Here is a 25,034-nt window from a genome sequence, read left to right as displayed (position 1 = left end):
CTAATACTACATTATGCTTTATTGTCCTCCTGATTGTCCGAGAAGCCAGAGAGTAGTCGTTGGCGAGGAGATTTATCGACTTAGTGGGATCCTCCTTTATATTCTTCTCCAAACTTAATCAGAACTTTGTATCCCTCTTTAAATTATGCCCTCCAGTTCCTGACATTCAGGAGAGGACTTCTCCATTTTTTTCATCTTGGCCAACTTTAAAACCATGCTCCTAGAACAATGTCCGTAATCTTCATCACATCAACTCCAGCATTTAGGAGACCTGAGATGCATACCCTTTTTGCTTGTCAAAAAATAATCACTTTCATAGTAATAAGAAAATAAACATTAATTAAAAGTCCACGTTTTGCTGCCCTGCACAATGTTAACTTGCAAATTTACATAAAGGAATTCAATAATCAACCCTTGATTAACCATGCAAAAGATACACATATTCGGGATCCATACTTATACTAAATTAGTGCATTTTTTTTCTTGCTACTGAGAGCGTATTTGAGGAATTTTGTAAGAAAATATTGAGTAATGTAAAACGTTAAATACAATTATGATTTAAAATGAGAATAGTCCATCTGTCTGAAAGAATTACCTAGCTACCAATTGATTTTGGGACCTTATATATCAATTAGGAGAAAATTTGTTATGTCAACAACTCTACTAAAGTTTTGGGCATCAGGGCGACAGCTGTTCCAGATATAAAGGACATTGAATTTACATAGGAGAAAACGTTACTGGGGTAAGAATCCGTTTCGTGCTAATGATTTGGAAGGTTCTTTTGAAGACTGATGATCCAAGACAGGTCGCTGAAGTGACTAAGTGAGCACTTCTATGACTTCATTGGATAAGAAATATGCCGTAAATCAGTTCGAATCTTAATCCAATGGACTATTTGGTCTGGGGCTTCGTTGAATCTATAACAAATAGAACATATCATTCCATTAAGGAGCCAATTACCAACATGCCAAAGAACTAGTTCATCAACGACTCCTTCTCCTTCCGAGCCCTGATCTAGGTTGTGATTGATGCTCGAGGTGGGTACATCAAAGGAGCTCTGGTTCAACATTCATACATTCAATTAAAGCCAGAAAAATGTAATCTCAGAAACAATTTAAATATTTTTAAAAATGCACGAATTATATCTTAACCCCATTATATCTCACCCTTTTGCAATTGTGAGATACAATAAAGATAACGTCGTCTTAGGGATCGGGTAACACTATAAAAGATGTTTTTATTAGTAATTTTAATTTTAATTAGTGGCATCTAAATCTTTTACAATTTGTATATGTATGGTAGGTATATTTACCTATATAAGTGTATACCAACATATGTAAGAAAGTTCAAAGTCAAACTTGAACTACACAATCTTTTTTGTTCAAATATGCGTAGTAATAAGTAGTCTTGAAAAATAACTTTGCAATGTGTAGATATATTTAACAAGGATTTACATTCATGCAAATTGCATACCAGTTGCGTTAGATTCTCTAAAAACGTATTACGCATTTATGAATAGACGATGTTCATTATGCTTTAGTTTTTTATTTTGTTTTTTTTTTTCAATGCTGGAACATAATTTTTTGTAATGCATCAAATGTGAGAAAAATTGAAATAATCTAAGTCATCTCTTTCATAGGATACGCTACGGGTTAACCTTGGGGAGCTTTTCGCTACTAAGTGCATATGAGCCCTACTATGAGAAAGCATATGATTCTATATTATTCCATTTTCTTCATGAGAGAAAATACATCTATAGTGATGAAAATAAGGTGTATTTTTTTGTTCACCCGTTTTTATAATTGGTAATCAGCTCTTGTTATCATCATTTGAACTTCCTTTTCTACTGCATGTAATTATGCACAAAACCTGATTTAACATTCGAGTGTGTTCATAAAAAACAGAGAGTAACTTTGAGGATTTGTTACGGAGTTTAGTATTGTAAGTCCTTAGTTGGACTAGAAATAGAATTGAGGAGGGAAATCGGAGTAATTCGTGCCAATGTCCTTCTTTACTTCCTTCTCCCCTCCTCTTCCGTCACATCTGTTTGTAGCTGATCCAATGAAACGTCATAACAGCTCAAGGTAATATAAATACAAGGTTATCGTGCATGCAAGAATTTTTACTTTGGTGTATCGTGCCGACTACTGGCAAGACAGACAGATTTTGACAAATCACGTGCAGGTTAGATTCTATGACGTCACTATTAAAAAGTATGGTGGAAGTCAAAAATCAGTCATACATACGTTTTGGTATAACTTTATATTACTATTAACTTTTATAACAACTAAGCTGCTCTCTGGCAAAGAGATCAAATCTTCAAAAAATTTAGTGTTATTATTTTGATTTTCGGTTTCAATTTCAAAAATCATCCAAAAATCTCTAGACATCTATAAGTAAACATTTAAACATTGCAAGTAAGTCTCTTTTAATAATTAAGATAGCCCATTTAACCAATCTCAGACCTTGTGAATTCATTCATATCTTAGGCGATGTACACGTATACAACAATCACATTGACGATTTAGAAGAATATTTTAAGAGAGAAACACCCCCATTTATTCTCCTCAGTGAATATGGGGGTTGTGAATGTCCCTTTTTGTACTAATAGCATGTTTACATATGTATACGTAAAACCCGATTGATGTGGACATTTTATGACCGTTACCGAGCAAAGAAAGAAGACGTTGATGGTCAGAGTAGGGTTCATTCATTTTTCATATCTGAACACATAAAAATACATCGTATATACATTAAATATAAATGGAAAACGCACAAGCTACGTGTTATTATTATTGTTGTTGTCAATGAACCTCGAGGAATGCACTTTAACTAAGATTAGATTCAATTGTATTTCTATTCTGATTAATCGGCCAATAAATAATATTGCAAATCAACACTGAAAAAAACTAGTAAAAATAATCAAAACAAAAGACCACGCATGGACAGCGTTGCAATGCAGATCCTTTAGAAATTATATCTTAGAATTTAAATCGTGGAGTCAGTTTTATTTTATTATTAGTGGATTTATGCAATTTTTGACCATAAATGATCATTAATCATTTCCAGAAAATAATGATAATTGAAAGCTATATCACATCAGGGGTCAAAAGGATTAATTAAAAGTGAAATTACTTTAAAAAATGGTCATTATATCCACGTTTGGGTTTTCAATAAGTGAGTAAGAGGGCATCAAAAAAATTCATAACTGAAAAATGAAAAAGGAATGCTGAGTGTAATAAACAATCAAGTAAGCAACACTCATATTGCATTTTTTTTTTTAATTAATCCCTTTCTTGTTTAGCAAAAAAGTGCAGATTTCCTATTGTTATAGGGGAAAAATGGATTTTGGGTGCAAGGGAAATCAAATATCGGTCATCATGGCAACTTAGAGATTAATCTAGAACTAGTTATCAATTGAAAAATTAAAGCAGCTCCCAGATATGTGACCCGTTTCGCTTTTTGGTCAAAACAAACATTAAATGTTATCTTTTGCTGTTTTCGTTGATTAAATCTTCCTGATTAAAAGCTTTAATATTTAATGTATTTAAAAAGATATTACTAAATATTTAGTTGTTTGAAGGTATCTTAGTATAGCTCACATTACCTTTCTTGTATCTCCCAACCCTTCCTTCGAAAATAAATGGAAAAAAGAACTGGAGCAGTAGGTAATAAGCCAATTCTTCCCAAATATGGAATTATTATTCAATAATTGTTCGGAGTGGTTCACAGGAGCTAAATTATTATTTAACCAATCCACGGTCACAACATTAATTAGAGAAAAAGAAGCATAAACATGGACAACTAACAAAAAAATACGGAGTAAATCTTTGTGTTGATGAGGTAACGCCATGAGCTACCATATTTTTTTGTCAAATTGTGTGAATTTAAAAGCTTGTTGTGTTACAATGAAGATTCATTGAACCCTGGTGGATAAGATTTGAGTCTTTTAAATATGTATGTACGTAAATTTAATTTTTCTATTGCAATCTGTCATGTATGTATATAGTTACATAAATATTTGTTTTATTAGTTTCGTATACGGTGTGAAAAATAACACTGGCATGAAAATTTAAAAATATATAACTATTCAAAATAATGTATGATATATCATCACAAAAGAAGCTACGATGATTGTTCTCAAAGTTCAGTGTAGACTACATTTATATTCTTCAACGAATTATAGTCAACTTCTATCAACGTCTTATTCTTATTTATCCTTTGGAGGAGCCGCAAATTGCACTTAAAGTTGCCAAAATTTATCTTCACAATAAAAAAGTGAGAAATTGATATTTTCTTTTTTTGAAAGACCATATCGGGGCCAATGTAAATATCTTAAATATAAAGTGAGGGTTTCAAATTCTAGTCAAAATTATTGGGTAACTTAAATCATACTAAATACTTGAATATATTCAGTCTATTATTGACTCAAATATGTCTATAAAATATTAGCTCTATATATACAGGTATACATTGGAGTTTTTCTCCTTTTTTTGATGTTTGTTCAAGACTGTCTTTATGTTGACCACTTTTATTTTTTCATATTATCATATAATCAATACAATATTTTTGTTGAAAAATCTGTCTTACAAATTATCCTAAAAGTAATGATCGTTTTCCTACATCGACTTTCATTCCACTAGATCAATTTTCTATTCATGGAATGATACAATTCAAACCCCCCCCCCTCCTCTAGGAAAATTAGTTTGCCATATAAGTAATTTACCTTAAACAAAGATTTGGATTCTTATCTTTATAGACCTTTGTTGTACTTGATAAATATTATTTGAATCAATAGGTACATATGGATTGGGCTTTTGTTGTAAGAAATATAAATAAAGTGTTGAATTATTGGCCAGGTTCCATACCTACAATTATCCCTGGCTTTGTTGGATGAGCTGTTAGATCTTAAGTGGAATTAATTGGCATGAAGAACGTGCAATTGTCTTATGTTTCGAGTAAAATAATTATAATTCAGTTAGAATTTTTTTAACATCATTTACCTCCTATTATTAATTATAGAACATAATTTGTAAATACATAAACATCAATTTCCTTCCGTACAAGTCTACATATCTGTTTTTATTAATTAAAATTCATAGGGATTCCCTCCATTATAATAATTTATGAAGCGTTTGATGTATGTATTAGTTTTGTATGGACTTGGATCGAACCGAACCGAAAAAATAGATTCAATATATTATTATTCGTCATCAAGTCGTTACCTTTATTTTTACCAATTCTTCATCATAACTACAACATTTATTTGTTTGAATCCCTAAAATTCCTAAAAAAAAGTTCTTATTACTCATTAAGAAAAATCTATAATATCAATAAAATATGAAATCAACTTGGTTTTTTTTTTGTATTTGAAAGTCGTATCATCATATAAGTCGAATCTATATTTGTTCGAGTCGGTGCAACACTAGTATGAAAAAATAGTATCATCAATGTATTAATTTTATTACTAAATTTGAAAAGTAATTTGTTAAAACAAAAGGCTGACCTTGAGGCTGGGTACTTCATTACTCTTCTTCTTTTTTTTTTTTTTTTTTTTGTAAGCATATGTAATGTACATGTTTAGTATTCAAGTGAGAGAGAGTATGTATTTGATGGCTCTTCCAAAAAGTCGTTCATGGGTATGTAACTATGTAATACTTAAATAATATGTCTTTCAAACCTGTTCTTGGGTCTTTTCTTTTAATAAGAATTATAGCCTCAGAGAAATCAAAATATAAATAGACAACCTATTCCTTTATTACACTGTATAGTCTAAATATAAAAGAACTGTAAAAGACTATTTTACTCATAGCTCTTGCCTGTGTGGGCGGTGATCAAAAAATTGATTGGAGAAGAAAATTCTCATGTTATTACACGAGGAATACTTTTACAATTTTTCAAGTGTATTTTGCTATATTTCTACGTACATATTTTGGCATTAAATACCTTACTAATTAAAGGGATTCCGTGAGAGGATTTCTTGATATAATGTAGTATTGAATTAGAGTTATAAATTGTGATGTACCACGAGCTAAATTTTGCTGTTTGAGTATTTTCGAGTTTCTAAAAAACCACATACACGACGAAAGACGAGCTATACTCGTTAACACTTATAGATAGCTTATAAATACGTCCGTTAAAAACATATATTTTTAAAAGAATGATTGAAAACGTGTCATTTAAATTTTTGTCCCATAATTTTATGTTTAACAGATTAACTTAAAAATTAGCTTAACTTATTTTGAATTGTGATGATGAGCATAATTTAACAGTCAATTTTTTACTATAGTTGGATTATAAAAAATATATTTTTATTGCCACGGTTGCTTATTAATTAATAATGATTGTAGAAAGATTATAGTTTTTTAGCGGTTAGCATTTATTTTTAAATTTTTATTCTTAAAGAGGAGAAATTAATATTTAAAAAAAACTCTTCTTTAATAAGTAATAATTAGTGATGTAAATTTTGTGTATATTTCATCTGGCCCACTTTTTTAGAATGGACCATCTAAAGAAAGCATTTTCTTTTCCTCAGCTGTTGTCATTATTATTGAACTTCCGAGTAGTGAACTTATTTCACTACTACATTAAATTAAATTCAAACAATGATAGAACATTCGTGTGTGCTCGCAAAGAAAGGAAAGTACCTTTGAGGATATGATGAAGAGTTTTAATTGTAAGTCCTTTGGAGTCATTCTTGCCTATTTTTTTGTTTATTTCATTATCCTCCTCCTCCTTTGTCACAGCTGATTGTAGTTGACCAAAGGAAATAGGTTTACACCTAAGCTGATCTCCTCTTAAACAGTCTTCCACCTGTCAGGGGTATCAATTTAATTTCCACTTTCTTTTTAACATGGCCAAAATACACACAATTTTCATCTCGATCCATAATTAAGATCATCATTAGATACACCAACATTTTTAACCAGATCAAATTAAGCAGATATCTTTCTCGTGTGGACGCGAGACTTTTTAAATCGGAATAAAAGTCGAGTAACAATTGACGAACTTTGCTCCAAGCACATCACTAGTTATAGCTATCGAGTTTGAGTTTTTGAGCTTTGAGTCTAGTCAAGTTTGAGACAAAGAATTTCATTTATAAAAATATAAGTTCAACATTTAAGTCAGTTTATCTACTACTTCAATAAGGCAGTTAATAATTATTAAAGTAACAATGTAGGCATTTTTTGAAAATATTTATCGAATAGCAGGAATTAAAAAATCTCACGTCAAAAATATAACAAAATGTATATGGAATTACATAATCAATCAAAATTAAGATTCAACTGAGGATTAGATAAATCTACACCCGAATATATCAAGCTATGATCATTCGATTTTAGTCAAGTTTTTCAAATAATATAGCAAGATAATTCGAGTATTTTTTTTTATTTTTTTTCAAATTGTCTACTTGAGTTTATTTTTGGAGTTGGAGTGAACCTCAAATCCAACTCTAATATTGCATGAGAAGAGTAAATAAACACATTTATCTCTTTGTCTCTCCCTTTTCTTCAAAGTATGGACATAAGTACGTACATATGAAGTGATAAACGATATGAGACGAACCCGTAACAACTACAACATACTCCCACGTAGTCTTTTTTTCATTCTTTAACATTACGTAAGAACTAATATTCTTATGTATTTATTGTTATAAATAATAGTATGTCATTAGAATAACAAGATTTTAAATCTATCTAGCAGAAAGATGTTTTCGAAGAGAGTGACCTCATAATATAAAATATGCAGGGGAGACTGGTGTCAGTTTTAAGAGTATTTTTGACTCAGACACCCCAAAAATTTGACATAATATAGCAATGTATGTCTTCTATTGTTTGAATGTTTATTTTATTTTTACATAAATTTTATTTAAATGCAATCTCTCAAATGTTTTTGAAACGAGGTTCATTTTATTGTATCTTGCAACTTTTCTTTAAAAAGCAACCGGGGAGGGGAAAGAGAGATAGGACGGACCTTGGAGCCAGATTCGAAATACTGGGGTACTGTATAAGTAAACTTGTACTAATCGAAAAAAATAAAATAATTAAAAGTCGCAATATTGTAAAATGACTCTTCAACTAATTAAGGACTTTTTTGCATCTCTTAAGCCTTAAGGTCTTAAGCTCTTAAGGGCGAGGTCATCATGGCATGCCCTCCTGATGGTGATCTCGTCTACGTTGAACTCGTTTTCCAAGCAACGCATTGATGCTATTGGATCAATCCTTGATCTTGACCTCCAGGGACTTGGGAAATGTTTTTTCATCTCGCTTCAAATAATTTCCTTCACTTCCACCCTTCCTTTTGACTCTTTTCCCATTCTCCTTGGCCACCCTGATGTTCTGTTCTGACCTCAAGGTCACGTCCACAATACCTTAAATTCTTTTGGGATCAACATCAATGTCGAGAAGATCCGAAACCCATTGTCTTTTTGATTACTGTTCTCTCATTTTTTGTCCAATTTGATCGATTCAAAACAATGCACAAGAAAAACAAGACATGTAGCATAACATTGCTGGAGATGTCACCTGAAACCTTAGTAAGCGCCAAAAAATTAATTTGAATGACATGTGAAATTTCCCTGTTGTACTCTGTATTATCCGAAAAGATCTGATATCCGAACTGGCTTTATGTATTTGAACTTTTACAGATGATAAAAAGATACAAGGCATTTTCTGGGTCTTAAAAAGCTTATAGTATTGATTGGTACTTAATCCTAGTTATAATTAAAAAGATTTTGTGTTGTGTTAGCTGTAAAAGTTTGTTATTCTTTTCTTCCAGTCACTGTTCTTAACATTGATAGGTGGATACAAATTAGATCTGATTAAGCTGTTAATAGTTATCAACCATTATTTAATAATAATTTCACAGTTGGAAGAATTGGCCCAATACCAACTGTCAAGTGCCTTTTCTGTACATTTTCGGAGGAGAGGTTTCTAGATAAACCGTCTTCCAAAAGTCAAAAAGTTTGAGTAAGCAATTTAGAAAATTAGAATAAATTATATTTTTGAGTATTATATAACTAAACCTGTAGAACTATTAATTCTTCATTTTCATTATGTTATAGCAAATTTAGAGATAATAGAATTTATGTTATAAATCGAAGAAATTCACTTTTCCAAAAATGATTGACTATTCAAAATTATAATGTTAGTTTTGGGGCTGTAGCTTTTTTGATGTTCTAGAAAATGGAACTGTCTCCCCTAGACATTTAATATTTGAAAATGATTTTGCAACTTACTGAATGATTTATAATACATAAATTTATAATTATCCTTTTTGAATATATACATAATATTATGTTGACAAAATAAAAATGCAGGTGGTTCTCCAGGATGATATATATATTTTTTTTTTTTGGGGGATTTTATTTTTTTAATCTGAAAATTAAAATTTTTACACAAAAAAATGAAAAATTAAATTTTTGGAAAAAAAATTTCAAAAAACCACAGCCATTTATAAAATAATTAAATTTTTTTATAAAATAAAAAAAAAATCAGAAATTATATTTCAAATACAACATTTTTGTAAAAAAAAATCAAATATTAAATTTTTTGGAAAATTTTGAAAAATCTGCACCTATTCAAAAATTTAATTTTTGGGAAACAGTTTCAAAAATTAAATTTTTTAGAGAAAAATTTGAAAAATTGTATCAAATTTTTTGAAAAAAAATTCCACTATTTAATGTTCTATTAAAAAGATAAGAATTCTTTAATTTGGGGGTGGGGGCTATAGTCCCTCCAGCCCACCACACGAGGACGCTCTTGATGTGAGTCATTGATGTCACAAAATACAACAACTGACCAACTGTCGTTTTATTTCGTTGTAGTTGCCTAATGGCTGAAGTACTGATGTAATAATGTTTTATAATATTTTCTTTGACACGAATCCAATTTTTTCGTAGTTGCTTAATTCCTTCGTCCTTTCAAATGTATACATAATATGTATTACCTGACATTGTGTTCATAAATAACTTTGATATGTGTAATTATATCACAAATCAAGAGACAAAGAACAAATTTGTGTGTGTGCTTTTATTCAAATAAATCGCATACATAATAAATTTTCGTGTTATTCTAGACCTGATCAAGGATATCCGTATAATAATTAACTATTAGATTTTTGTCTGCAAAATAACATTTCTTGTGCGTTCATAAATTATGTTTCGTGGTTCTGAGTATAATATGTCCGAGTGGTAACTAAGTCATGTAATTCAAAATTATGAGCCTGTTAGAAAACATTTAAAGTTTTTAATTGAGCTCAGAATATCATCGAGCAGGAATCACAAGGAGAAAATATCAGCGAGACTTATGGTGATATTGAATTAAGACCCTTGTTAATATCAGCTGCCTGTTATATGAGTTTGGTGAGAAAATAAATTACTTCTACATTTAAAATGGTATTAAAGTAGGAAAAATATTAAAATTAATCTATATTTTAAAAAATTATACAAAAAATAGATAAGAAATCTTACTTTAGGTCGACCTATGAAATAATGAACAAATATCACCAAATCAATATTGGCTAAAAATATCATGTACTGAGAGAAGTGAAAGTAACCACCTTATATCTCAGATTCCCTAATTTCCTTCTGAACACATGTAGAGAATATCATGGAAGTGTTGAGTCAATGAAGGCAGCTGTTTACCAGGGTTGGATTGAAATGGTTTCGCATTACATCTGTAATTCATGTGTCTCTTCTCGTAAGATAAAGATTACTATAGTAACAGCTGATGGTGACAGAATTGAATAGATAAATAGCGGACAGTATTGGAGATAGTTTTGTAGGAAATAATATTTTTGCAACATAGCGCATTCAAGAATAATATCCAAACTTTCCTTATGGTTAGATGTAGTACATTTGCAAATTATGATTAGCATACTTCTTATTGCAAAAATGTGTACTTTTATATTTTCCTGTCAATTTCCTATATTTGTAATTTATGTATAAATAAAATTATGATGATATCTTTCTCCTCTGATAAAACATGTAAGTTTGCAACTTTCATATTGTGTTACTTATAATTTATTTACAGACTCATTTTGAAGACTTTCAAATATAATTTTTTATGACAAAGGATTTCGAGGAACTTGAAATATATATATATATATATACACAAAATAATTAATTGAGAACTTTTTCATAAATATTTTTAATCTTTGCTATTTTTCTTTCTATTTTTTGGGGACAAGCAAATATGCATGTACTATGATATTTTTGGCCAAATATGTGGCTGTAACATTTTTTTCTACAAAATAAGAATATTTCCTTATAAAAAAGTAGAGTACAGTAACGTCTCGGATTGCGAGATATATATATGTACCTAGTAATGTTTTCTATTTAACAAACGAGTGATATCACAGACTGATAATAAGTTAACTCCCTTGAGATCTGTGCTGTAACTTGGGAGACACAAAGAGACCATATCCCTCCCAAAAGATGATTGTGCCTCTCAGAACTGAAATATTAGTAATTCCATAATTTTCAATAATGAGCTACTAAAACTCCAGACTTGTGACCTTATCCTAGATTCTTGCTCATAAGAATAATTTATTTTTAACTGTGCCATCTTTATATGAGTACATGATTAAGAGTTAAATAAATTGACAGTTAATAAAACGCAAGTCAAAAAATAAAATTAGTTTCAAATTTTGGTGCTGTTATAAAAAATTCATTGAAAATTTCAACAATAAATAGATAAAAATGTAATTTTAAGGTAGTCCAACCCGAAATAATATTTTTTAGTCAGGATGCTGTCCCTCATAAAATTTGGATTGCTCCGTTTTGAATATAAGTCTGATTATGAGACACGTGAGTCACTCTTCCAAAAAGTAATGATGTGAAAATCATTGACACATTCAAAAAAAAAAAAAAAACATTTTTAAAAAGCAGCTCTGACATAATATTGTATCCCAAAAAGTTACTCATAATCTTACATACTTTCCTGTTGTTATTGAATGAAAATTTGTTGTCACTTATTTTTTGTGCGGAAGAAGACAAAAAATCAAATTGACTAATTATAGCTCAAATATTTCAACTCAATTTTTCTTCAAGGGGTAGGGAATAAATACCTAATTACGGATACAAAAAAAAACACCTTGGGGTGCGTCTATCGACTATGTGTGAGCATAAAGTCAGGTGAGGGAGTTTTATTTAAAGAGATAATAATATACATAAATACTATATCAGTACTAGTGTTGGTATTCGGTCCGTCCGAAAATCTTAGAATGTTATAATTTTAGTAGACAAATTCGGTCCTTTAAAAAGTTCATGGGCCGAGTATTAACACTAATAAATACTACATCAGTACCTACATATTATAGAATTCCTTTTAGTTGAAATTTAATACATTTATTTATACATCTCTTAATTGTTTTAAATGATCATGGAGGAAGGGAGGGAAGTGGGATTGACATCGATTCTCTTTTTTTATAAAAAAAATAGTAATTATTATTACTGGAAATTAATTATAGAATAGTTTCATACATTCAATATTTATTCATTTATTTTGTACGTACAAATTTGTGTATGTACATGATACAATATTATGTAGTTAGGTGCGCTTTGCCTTCCTTGAAATTATATTACCTTACATGTACGTACATTCAGACATATTGAATGATCGTTTTTGGAAGTAGTTATAATTGGTAATCTATGTGTATGTAAAAGGATTTATCTGCCATGAAATTGACCTTTTCATTTGATTTTGTGAGCGATAGCTAGCGAAAAATGAGGAAAAAATTGAACACTTTACAAATAAAATCATTAAGCAGAGTCCATTATTTAGCCTGTCATTTTTAGCTCATTTTATTATTCTCAAAAGACTCAAAGATCGTTGACCTCAGTGCCCAAGCTAGCGAAAAACCAAGTGGTGCAATGAAGACCGCAAGATTAATTTTTCTTCCAATTTAAATGCCTACAAGTTATACTTTTATGTCCGTTAGAGGCATTGAGAGTGTTGTGAATTACTTAATAATTAACAATGTAATCTGGTGAGTTCTGCGAAAGATAGAAAAAATATATTGGGTATCTCAAGTCATCCGAAGAATTGGAATACTGAGTCTCTAATGGGCTAAAATATATTCCTAAATTATTGGACTCTAACATATTACATAAATTAAACTTATATTATTATTTTCTGGATTTTTTGTTTAATATTATTTTTATTTCAACGCTTAACATATATAATATTGCAACATTATTTCCAAATTTCACGTTTTTATTATTCTCTAAAATCTTTTGTTTTTTTCAATCAAATATGGTTCTGTGTTCATTGCTTAGTTTGTTCTTTCCATAATTGAATAAAACAATTGCTATTTACGCTGATACTCCATTATAAAAATAAATAAAAACTTTCATTCTTTGAAGAGGTTGGGCGGTTTAATAAAATGTTCCGTGGATATTATTTTAAATTTCCTTTTCTCTTTCATTTTTTCTATGCTTAAAAATGAAGGTCTGTATATATATAATAATTTATTTTGCATTATTGAATTATCCTAAATGAATTAAAATATTATCAGATGATATAAAATCAATGAATGCATTCATTCAATTAAATATTTTTATATTTTTTAAATTCATAAATATCTATTAATAAAGGTCAGAGTTGCTTGAATGACTATCCGTATGTAGATACTAGATACACACACATTTATAATATGTTAAAATATGACCTTATCCAGTCAAATACCTTGCATTTTTTGGAAAATATTAAATTATACGTACACATATAGTAATACACCCATTGTGACTGTAGTTACGATTTAGAAAAAAAAGTGACTACTGTGTATTTAAATATATCATGAGTTTACCCCCACTCATAACTTCGTTTCCCTTATTGCATCTTGCAACTTTTCCTTCAAAAAGAAACAGACAGAGATCCAAAATCAGTTGATAGTGAACAAATTTTGGGTCAATTCTTCCCAAAAATGGAATTATTATTTAATAATTGTTAGGAACTGTTCACAACACCTTAACAAATGGTAAGTCGAATTATACAATCAACAATACTGATAAGTGGAAATGCTAGTCGGAAACATTTTGAGCATGTTAAAAAAGAAACAGACAATCAACATGGTAACCATGATAATTTGAAGAATGTTTTGGAGGAGAGCAGCTTAGCTGTTATGACCTCTAATTAGATCAGCTACAAACAGTTATGATGAAAGGAGAGGATAAGAAGGAAATAAGCAAGGTTGTAGAGTAAAATTGAGAATCAATATCTGTGTAATTCTTGTCTGAGTCCAACCAGGACATACAATTATAGTACTGTAACAAATCCTCAGGTTACTCTCCATCATTTATGAGTAGACACAAATGTTCAATCTGGAGCGTCCAGAGGATTGCATCTTCTTCTTTTTTTTTTCCCCCCCGTTTTTTTGGGGGAGGGGGTGGGGTAGCTGGATTTTGTAATTTTTTCAAATAAATTTCTAAAGTCCATAACTATTAACAAAATATTTTAAAAATTAAATTTTTAGAAAAAAAAATTCAAATATTAAATTTTTTGGAAAAATTTATTTAACTATTGTCAGTGTTCTGAACGTGGAAGATTGGTTAAATTCAAATTAGCTGTTGTCAACAAACTGGGAACAATTCATAACCATTATTGAATAATAATTCTATAGTTGGGAGGAATTTTCTAACTGAGCCACCAACTGGTTTTGGTCCTTAAATATTCTTCATATTGAAAGAAGGGATGTGAGTTCCAATAAAGGTAACAACATGACAATATTTATGTAGTGAACAGACAGGATGATTCCGTAATTACTACATTGTCATCACCATAACTTATACGTGGTTCATTATTCCTGTCTTTGTTGTCTGAAATGTTTATGTATATTATTATTACTCCAACTCAAAATGACGACATCTTGAAAAGGTAATGTAGGAAATGAGGGAATGCAAAGAGTTATTTAAATGAACAATAAGTTTGAGTTGAACTTCACTTTACTCACTCCTCGTTAAAGAAACAAACATTAAAAATACTGCTATTCATTTTCCCATCTTGATTATTTGCAAAAAAAAAAGTTAAATAATTACTTCATACTAGAGATGTTACGGATCTTTAAATTGCAGTTCCGGGTTCTATACTGTTCTTTGCTCTAATGATTCCGGTTCTTAACACATTATGATCTAAATTTTAGTAGTTCTGCTCCGATTCTAATACGATTACTCTCTTAGGCTGGAGATCCAGCTCTTTCTTATACCATTTTCTGTAATAAAAAAAAAATCTATATTATATGTACCAGGGACGAGCAGTAAAGAACAGAGGCAGGTCCCTACCTATTGTCACTGTGAACGGCCTAGGGAGACATCCTTAGAGGGACAGCAAAACATGATCATCAATTAAGTAATTTTGTACTTATTCCCTAATTTTTCGGATATAAATTTTATATTTTAACAAGGGTGGCAAAAAGGGTAGAGATTGTTTAAGGTGATTCCCTCTTGTATGGAGGGAGGAAAGTCTACATTTGATCAATTATGACCCGTGATGAAAATCAGGTGTATTTTTTAACTCCCTCTTTTTTTTTTAGAGTCGGAAAACTGAAGAGTAGCTAAGTTTTATTTTTCTAAGCTGTTGACATTATTATATAATACAGGAGGAGTGATCTTTATTTTCTACTACATACAGTTATATTAAAAAACGGATTAAACATTTGATGATTTGTTGTGGAGCTATAGTTGTAACTCAGAGTAGAATCGAGGATTGATATTAGAGTAAATCTTGCCCATATCTCACAGCTGCTTTTAGCCGATTTAATGAACTGGCATGACAGCCAAACCGCTCTCCTCCAAAATATTCTTCAAATTATCAGGACTCCATTTTAATTTTCTGTTTATTTTTTTAACATACCAAAAATGCTCACAATTAGCATCACTGATGGTGACGTTTCATTATTTATGGATGGTCATTACAAATTGACGGTTTACGAACAGTTTATTTTACATATTTTGAAAAACGGTTCGTGATGCATTTACTTTTCCCAGTTTATCAGTTTGCAAATCGGTTTGGACCCTCGATCCGTGGCATCACTACTTCATCCTAGTATGTATATCATGAAAATGTTGACAGTAAGATATGTATATCATACGAATACTATATGAAGTATTACATAATGACACGAAAAAGTCATTTCAGCTTTAAAAATATGTTAAGGCAGATTATAACATTAGAAAAAGACAAGAAACATTCAAAGGTGTACATATGTTTATAAATTACACATTATTTCGCTACTCCAATAACTCTTACACCAACTAGAAACAATATTTCTTATTTAGTTTTTTGTGGAATGACTTTGTATATATTATGTTGCGTACAAGTTGCAAAATTTATAAGAATATTGTAGAAGTTAAAATGTCTTCTTCTCCGTCAATTATTCACAGATGTAATAAATTTTATTTTGATCTATAAAATTATGTTTTTATTGTGTATTTAGTCTACATAGTTTTGGATTTCGGTCTGAAAAATCAAAACCGGTGGAAGATCGTTAAATTTGTAACTATATCTGTCCAAACATCGGCGGCCTGTACCGGTCTTGTAGTAAAGTTCAGGACTATTAAAAAATCGGTATTGATCCAGTCCGTTACCATTTATTTAGACTAATTTAGGCACAACATTTTAAAAAAATGTAGCTCTACGCTTTTAATTTCGAACCAATACACGTCGTTATTTTTATCGTAACACGCAACCCTTCCTCCAAAAAGAAACAGAAAAAGGTTCGAAATCAAATGGCAGTTAGCCAAATAAGTCAATCACACCAACTGATATTGATCTCTTAAGTACTTCCATACTGTCATTGTCATATTATCTAGCTACAATTTTTTAAATGAATTATACTACATTTCGTTATATTACATACTTAATAATAAAATTAAAATCCATTTTATTCGATACTGTATTATAATTTATAATATTACTTAGTAACATTTTTTAAAAGTGCAGTTATATATTTTTATTTCTATATGATAGGCAAACTGTTTTTATAGAAATAATACGATGGTCGATGACCAATTTATTAATATACTAGCTAAGGATTATCCGGCGTTAAAAATGATCAAATTTATTGAGAAAATTAAAAAATTATTCAGAAAATACTTCTATATACTAATAATTATAATATGAATGTTTTGTTGTTGTAGACAAAAATCCTGATAATTCTAATTTTAATTCTCTTGGATTCTTCACAATAAATCAATCCGGCTAAGTATGGTAATCTACAAAGTCTCATCATAGCAACTCCCCCCTCCCCCCACCCCCAAAAAAACTCTTATTATTGCCTCTTGTAACCATAGTAGTAGTATTTTGAATATAAAAATAAATAATGTTATAAATTTCAAATAACATACCAACATATATGCATTGTATAGATGAGAAGTCCATTTTTTATTAGCTTCAATAAATTCCGAAATCGAAATTCGCAAAGAAAATTGCACAAAACTTTTTTGCAATAATTTTACAAAAAAATAGTTAATAGCATTTATTGGAATTGTAAAAGAAACACAAACCTACAGATATTTTTTTCATACTTGCATAAAAAAAAGTTATGAAGAATAATGTTGTCGAAAAAATAGCCCTCGATTACTGGCTCATTTTTGAAAATATTGCAAAAATTATGTAATAAAATGTTCCGAAATTAAAAATAATGCTTGAAGTAGATAGAGTTCTAAATTTCATGTCCAAAATGTATCGTTTCGTGGCATTCCTTTTAAAAAAGTTAAACATTGACGTTTGATGAAAAAATGGGGAAAAAATTGAAAAAAAATTAAAAATTATTCAGAAAATGATAAATATTTCAGTTAAACCTAAATTTTCATTTTGAAAAGTTATGTGCAAACCAATCTCAAAGACAAATTTCTACAAACTTTATCAATTTACTAATACCATATTCCATTGAAATTTCATTTTTTTTGTACCTGAAATAAACGAAATTGCAATTTTCAATCATGTCTTTTTTTTGCCCACAACTTTTTTGATTTTGAATAAATTTAGAAAACGTAGTTATTTGTATAGTTGTTTTTTGAAACAATTATCTCTTTTTGATAAAAAATTTAAACCCCAATTTAGTCTCCTTTAGCTCCAAAAATCGTTTTTTGGTGTTTTGGGTATGGCATAAGCACCCCTTATATTACTCCCAAAAATCAACACCCCGTCTTAACCTGTCCAAGCTCAAAAGAGGGGCCCATGCAAAATTTCAGCCTCCTAGGTTTAATGGTGTGGGAACGTATAAAGGACATCAACACACACACACACACACACATTCTCTTTTATATATATACCGATACGACGAGGAGTCAACAAGAAATTGTATTCATGTCCTTTAGGAAACGGAGTATTATACTTCGTATATTTTTCAAAAAAAAGTAATTATGAAATAGCCATGCTGAATGAAGTGAAATGAGGGAATTGATAACTGACAACAAAATACAAAGGATATTCTTGTTTTAGTGGAGTAAGACCGTGATCACGGACTGAATTTTGGTCTTTAAAAAATATAACCATATAACCGAAACATAATTTTTTTGGCCTTGTATCCCGTCTTTAAACAATTATTTACGAGCAATATAACTGTAAGCATATTAAAATAAAAATCTGCCAGAGGATACTCATGAGTAATTAGTCGTTTTCCACAAAGTAGTCGCTAATTAATGTGTTGACAATCTAAGTAATATTCAATTGTGCAATATCCTTATCACTAAATAGTAATCTAAGTTCTTCATTTAAAATGATTCATCTTATTTTTGGTTGCGACTTCTATAACTTGTTTATACAAGTTACAACTTGTACAAATTGGTAACTTCTACAGGGCATATACATATTAGGATAGAAAATCATAATTCATCCTTTCCCATTTATATGTGGCAATCCCTTGAGATGACTTTTAAATGACGCTCATGACTTAGTCATAAAGAATAACAAATATATATATGTATATTTTTTTGGGAAGTATAATGAACGAATAATCTCTTTATTAGAAAATAAAACTCTCGTTAATTTTATCATCTCAGTATGCAATTTAAAGTCATAGTATTAAGCATAATAATTATTTGTCTATATTTATAATTTTTTTTTTTTTAAATATACATTTTTTACAACTGGGGTATGTTTTCATGTCTTATCTGTTTTTTCTATTACCATCCCTGCATGAGGTATGAATGGATGCCTTGTTTTTGACAGCTTTTGAAAGTACTTTGAGTACAATAATACTTCAATCTCAATGAATGATATTAACATTAAAGTACATTAAAATAAAAAATGCATAAATAGTCAGGGAAAACTCAGGTTATAACAAATCTTTGGATATAATGCACGGCTCACTAACATAAAACTATCACTATATTGTACTGTCAGCTGTAGATTTTTCTGTTTTTCCCCAATTATCAGTGTTTTGAACGTTGATTGGCTAAATTAGTTTTTTAAGGTCCTCATAAAAATTACTGACAATGGTTGAATTAAAATTCCATAGTTGGGAATAATTGGCTAATGCTACCAACTGATTTTGGGCCTTTTCCCTTTTTCTTCTTGTAGGAAAGGCTGATTTAATCGAATTTTAAACACATGGTGATGGAATAATCACGCATGCAGCTTAGCCTGTTGTTTTTTGTTTTTTTTTTCATTATGAAGGATGGAGTAAAAAAGGAAATCAATTCATATATTTTTTTTTCAACCAATCACTCCTTCTATATTTATTATCCTCATGTAGGATACGTGAGTTTTTCATGGTTACCATACACAATGGATGTAAGGCCGAATGTGATGACCTCATTAATATAAACAAATATATTGTATTTTAAAATCAACTCTCGATTTTTCTGCTTATTTTCCACTTATAAGTGTTCTTAAGGTTGATTGGTTGTATTCGAATATATCTTATGAAGGCACTGTGAACCATTCTCGACCATTATTAAACCATAATTAATAGTTGGGAAGAATTGGTTAACTGCTACAAACTAATTTGGCACTTATTTATGTTTCTTTTTGGCGGAAAGGTTACAAAATACAATAAAAGTATAGATGTGAGTAAATTTTAATTTCCAAGAAAAAAAGACAGGTGGGCCGATTAGCGACGAGGGGGGAGGGGGGAAGAGGACACCTGTATTAAATATAGTGATTCATAACCGGGGCTCAAGGGAGCTATCAATGTCATCAATAAATATATTTCTAAAAAAAAGTCAAATAAAAGATATCCTTCACTAAAAAAAAACGTCATCGAAAAATGCATTTTCTTAAACAACAGGAATCCAAGAAATGTTATAATGTTACTACTAGACATCACCCCCCTAAAATGTAGTATTGTGATGTTCCTTATTTAGGCCTGAAGTCCCATCCAGTTCCGTTCAATCTTAGTCTAGTTCAGTTCGGTCCTTGTTGCCGTCACTAAATATTATTTTTTTGTTTTTAATCAGTTCTAGTACAGACAGTCTGAAGGACTGACGGTGTTAAAGACTGGTTCTAAGGACTGATAGGACCAATCTTAACTTTAGACTCGACCAAATAAATAAGGAATGGTACAACAATACGTCTAAGGACTCAACCAAGGTACCACCAAGTAGGTGGTTTGTGGAGGAGGTGATATTGGTCATTTTATCTATTTAAAAAAAAAGTTAGTTAAAAATTTATCTTATCAAAAAATAACCTAAGATATTTCAATGGAGAAAAATGGGATGCCAGTCTAAAAATTTGATGTTAAATTTATTTTCTTTAAAAAAAGGACATTTAAAGAAAGTTTTTTTACAAATCCTAGCAACGGTCTGGACTCTTGGGCCTTTGCAATGTTGGGAAATATTGCTATCATAAGTAGCTTAGAACAAAATTGTCTTTTTGGCTACCTTATTATTTTACATATTATTATATTATTATTCTTTTGAGTCGGATACAGGGTAGCTGTAGCAACCTTGGAGCTCATATTTTCTATATCATATGAATATGAGCGACTCTTCTTCTTTCAGATATATAATAATAAAAAATAAAAAATTTCTTTTTAAATAAAAGTTCGTATATTGAAGGTTCAACCGTTGAGGCGAGCGTTTATTAGACTTTACAAAAAATAACTCTCGTTCTTTCTTATTTTTTTGGAAAAAAAAGAATAACAAAAAATAAATATAAAGGAAACACAGTATTCAACAACTGTCTTGGGGGTTCAGGTGCATCATTAGCTGGATATCCTCTCTTCTAATTCACTTAGTTTCCATCGACATCCCTCCTCTTTATTACCCATTTCTGTGTATTAGTATATTTATACATATATATTTTTTGGGGGTGTATTTGAATGATGGAAATGAAGGACGGTTGTGTTTTTCCCTCGCATCTTTGGAAGAAGAATAACTATTTTTAATAAAGGGAGAAGAATTATTCCATCCTGCAGACCTAGTGAGCTTCTTAAAAGTTTGTTCTTATATTGTGTTGAGTGAGTGTTGTTATTTGCCTTCATCCTCTGTTGATTTTTCTACCGGTATTATTAAGGGTGAAGAAATGCATTCATGTTCTTATTATGATCAACGATCTTTGTGGATCAAATTACTCCAAAAAATAGCCAGGTAGCATTTCAATGAATGAGCTGTTATTTATTTGTATTTTGTTTTTCAATGAAAATGGTGGTGCTTTGGATATAAATAACTTTTTTGTCAATTTTAATAATGTAAGAGTGGAGTGGTAATTAATTAAAAAAATTGTTTAAAACTATGAATATATATTTAAAGTAGATTTAATATTATAAATAACATGTACTATATTTTCCACTTATATTCCAGGTCGGAGAAAAAGTTTCAAAACGGAGATTTTACAAATTCACCCAATTCAAATTCCGAATCCATGAAGACCCGAAGAGAAAATATCATCAGTGAGCTTCTCTCTACAGAGTCTCGATATGTATCAGATCTCGAGTCTGTGCTCCTCAACTACCGAGACAAATTGGTGATTGCCAACAATAAAGCAAACATCATCTTTGGAAACCTGGATGAAATTCATGATTTCCATTCCAATATTTTATATCCGGATCTAGAGAGATGTGGAGTGAATCCAGCAGCAATTGCTCGAACTTTCTCAGCCTGCTGTCAGGATTTAAAGACTTTGTATTGTGCCTATTGTCAAAACATGCCCTCAGCGAGACAAGCTGTGGCAGAGCTTGGTGGTGAGGCTACACCATCCATCCTCTATCAATGTCAGACAGAAGCTGGTCATCAATTACCACTTAGTTCCTACCTCCTAAAGCCAATGCAGCGTCTAACTAAGTATCAGCTTATGCTTAGAGATTTGGTCGAGAGTTCTAATGTTGTGTGTGGAAAAGAGGATCTCGATGATGCACTCAGCTCTTTACTCAATGTTATTAAAGTCGTTAATGACTCTCTTAATGAAGTTAATATCAAAGGACTTCCTAAAGCAGTCTCCCCCCTTGGATCTCTAGTTGCTCACGATGTGTTTCAAGTCACTTCTGAGAACAAAAGTCAAAGTCAGATTCTCTTTCGTAACCGAAGTCAGAGAAGACATGTCTTTCTCTACGACAATCACATCCTCATTTGCAAACCAGTCAATGAAAAAACACAAAACTATCAATTCAAATTCTCTCTGGGGACTTCCTCACTTGGAATGTCAAGCATTGTCAAAGGTGAAGACAAAAAAATAGAGCTTTGGGTCCATGGCCGAGGGGAACTTTACTCTCTGGAAGCCAAAACTAAAAAGTCAAAGGAGGACTTTGCAGCTGAACTCCGAAAGGTCATCATTCGTCAAAAAGAACAAAGATCAAATTCCATGAAGCCTCAAATATACTATGATACGGCCTCTTCATCCACCACGACAACTACCACCAATTCCTCAGGAGCAGAGAGTACTCATGATTCTCGTCTAACACGCTCACGATCTCTTGAAAGCTCTAGAGTTTCTAATACAATGAGATCTCGCTCATTGGACTATGCTGGAGACAGGAGCTCAGATGAGGAAGATGAAGATGGAGTTCGACGTAGGCATAAGGGCCGCTATCTTGTACTAGCAGATTATATGGCGCTCACAAGTAGGGAAATTGATCTATCAGAAGACGATTCCGTTGAATTAATTAAAGTGGGATGTGCGGGTTGGTGGTATGTTCGGCTTACAGTCTATCCTTATCCTGAAGGTTGGGCTCCATCCACCTACTTAGAGAAAATAATTGATTAAGGAGCGAGCAAGCATCATCACCCCTCTGGATTAGACTAAAACATACCTTGCCTTTTTATTATATTAAATTAAAAATCCTTAGTTTCGTTTGTTTTCGTTTATATTTATGTATCTGAATAATTATTACCTTTATTTCCTGATGAACCTTTTTTTGATAGCCAAAGATCTTTTTCATTTTTTTTTTTTTTTATAATTTAGAGTTTGAAAAAGAAAATGAATCCAGTCTTTTATAATCATATATATCGAATGGCTTCTTTTTCCTTTTAATTATGATTTTGTTTTGTATTTGATTATAAAGAAGTTAATATTATAATATATATCTTATTTTTTCTATTTAATCAGTCGTTTTGTTTTCTTTATTTTCCTTCATTACTTTCGTTTTCATTTTATTTATTATTATACATTAGACTGGCTCTTTTCTTCGAAATGATGGGGACAACATACTACAAAAATGTTTCTTTTGATAAAATTTGAAGTTTGAGCATAATAATCTATCTTAGTCGAGGTTAAAGCGCGTATTGCCCTTTAATTTTCTTAATAGGTATGCATTTTTTCAAATTGAAAAGCGCTATTCGAAAAAAAATTAGATCCTACATAATGGACAAATATAGTGCTCGCTCTACGGGGTACAACAATTCATTAATTTATAATCATTTCCTCATGAGAAATAATCATTTTTGGGAGAGACTATGTTGACTCTTTAAAAGATTGTTTACTCATCTGCAATAGTTATTTATTACGTATTGTTCTATTTTGAATATTTCTTAGGTAATAATTCAAGTTGACTCAAACTTAATATTTCTTAATTTTTTATCAAATGGAACATTTTTTGGACTGTCCTCCTCAATATTTCAAATAAAGACATTTAAGAACTAGTCTATTATACATGCATACAATCTCTAATAATATCTCAATAAGAAATACTGTCAAGTTTATATAATTGGTCAGAGTTTTTATCAATCATCATGAAAATTTGCATGCTATAATGTACATTAACAAATATATTTATCCTACCTATCAGATGGTATCAATGGCGACGCGCGAACTACCTACAAAATAATGACAAAACTTTAAAAAGAAAATGTATTTTTGTAATAAAACTAATTCAAATTGGAAAAATAAATAAAGATACACAAGACAAAGATCATAGAGAAATTTTTCAGGTCATAATGGGTTGACTCTACATTTTTATGGGCGTCCGCAGGATTATATTTGGGGCGGGCGGGGGGCATGTTCAAAAATCAAAAGCTTTTCACAAAAAATGAAATTTTTGGAAAAAAATTTTAAATATTAAATTTTCGGAGAAACATTTCAGAAGCCTATCTAAAACAAAAATTAAAAAATCCGCAGCTATTTACAAAAAATTTAAAAATCCACAGCTATTCACAAAAAATTTCAAAATCCAGAGCTGTTCAGAAAAAACTGAAATTAAATTTCATATATTAATTTTTTTTTAGGAATTCAAACATCAAATTTTCTGTAAGAATAAAAAATTTCTTAATTGGGGGGGGGGGACTACAGTCCCTCCAGCCCTCCCCTGCGAACACTCCTGATTTTATATTATTAAAATATAAATATTTACTCCCTGACCTAACAACAATGGGTGAAATTTTTGTGGAGGATGTGAAAGTGTGTTTAATATTAATATATATGTCTTTTCGTGACCATTTTACATTGTACATATTTTTAAAGTACAAAGTCACTTTTATCATTGTTACATGTAATATAACTAAGTATCATGAATGAAGAGTGTGGCGTCCTTCGATGTTCTTTGAGTTGTAATATCTGATTTTTGTATTGCATATATATGTATTTCAACATAAAGCAAGCTAGAAAGATTTGTATCAAAACTGAGGGTGGATTGCATTTATTTTTTCCCGCAAATTATCG

General features: G+C 30.5%; 1 protein-coding gene across 1 annotated transcript in view; it reads left to right on the top strand.

Moving 5' to 3' along the window:
• LOC121119732 (guanine nucleotide exchange factor DBS) overlaps positions 1-23,482 on the top strand; it is a 56,974-nt gene extending 33,492 nt beyond the window's left edge. Inside the window, exon 4 of the mRNA XM_040714491.2 lies at positions 21,746-23,482. Coding sequence (XP_040570425.1) covers positions 21,746-23,144 — 1,399 coding nt within the window. The 3' untranslated portion in view covers positions 23,145-23,482. The remainder of the gene's footprint in view (positions 1-21,745) is intronic.
• Positions 23,483-25,034: the final 1,552 nt, after the last annotated feature.

Source organism: Lepeophtheirus salmonis, chromosome 6, assembly GCF_016086655.4.
Source record: "Lepeophtheirus salmonis chromosome 6, UVic_Lsal_1.4, whole genome shotgun sequence".
In the NCBI taxonomy this organism is placed as follows: Eukaryota; Metazoa; Arthropoda; class Copepoda; order Siphonostomatoida; family Caligidae; genus Lepeophtheirus; species Lepeophtheirus salmonis.
Note: the sequence above shows the minus strand (reverse complement) of the source record. Positions and strands in the feature narration are given on the sequence as shown.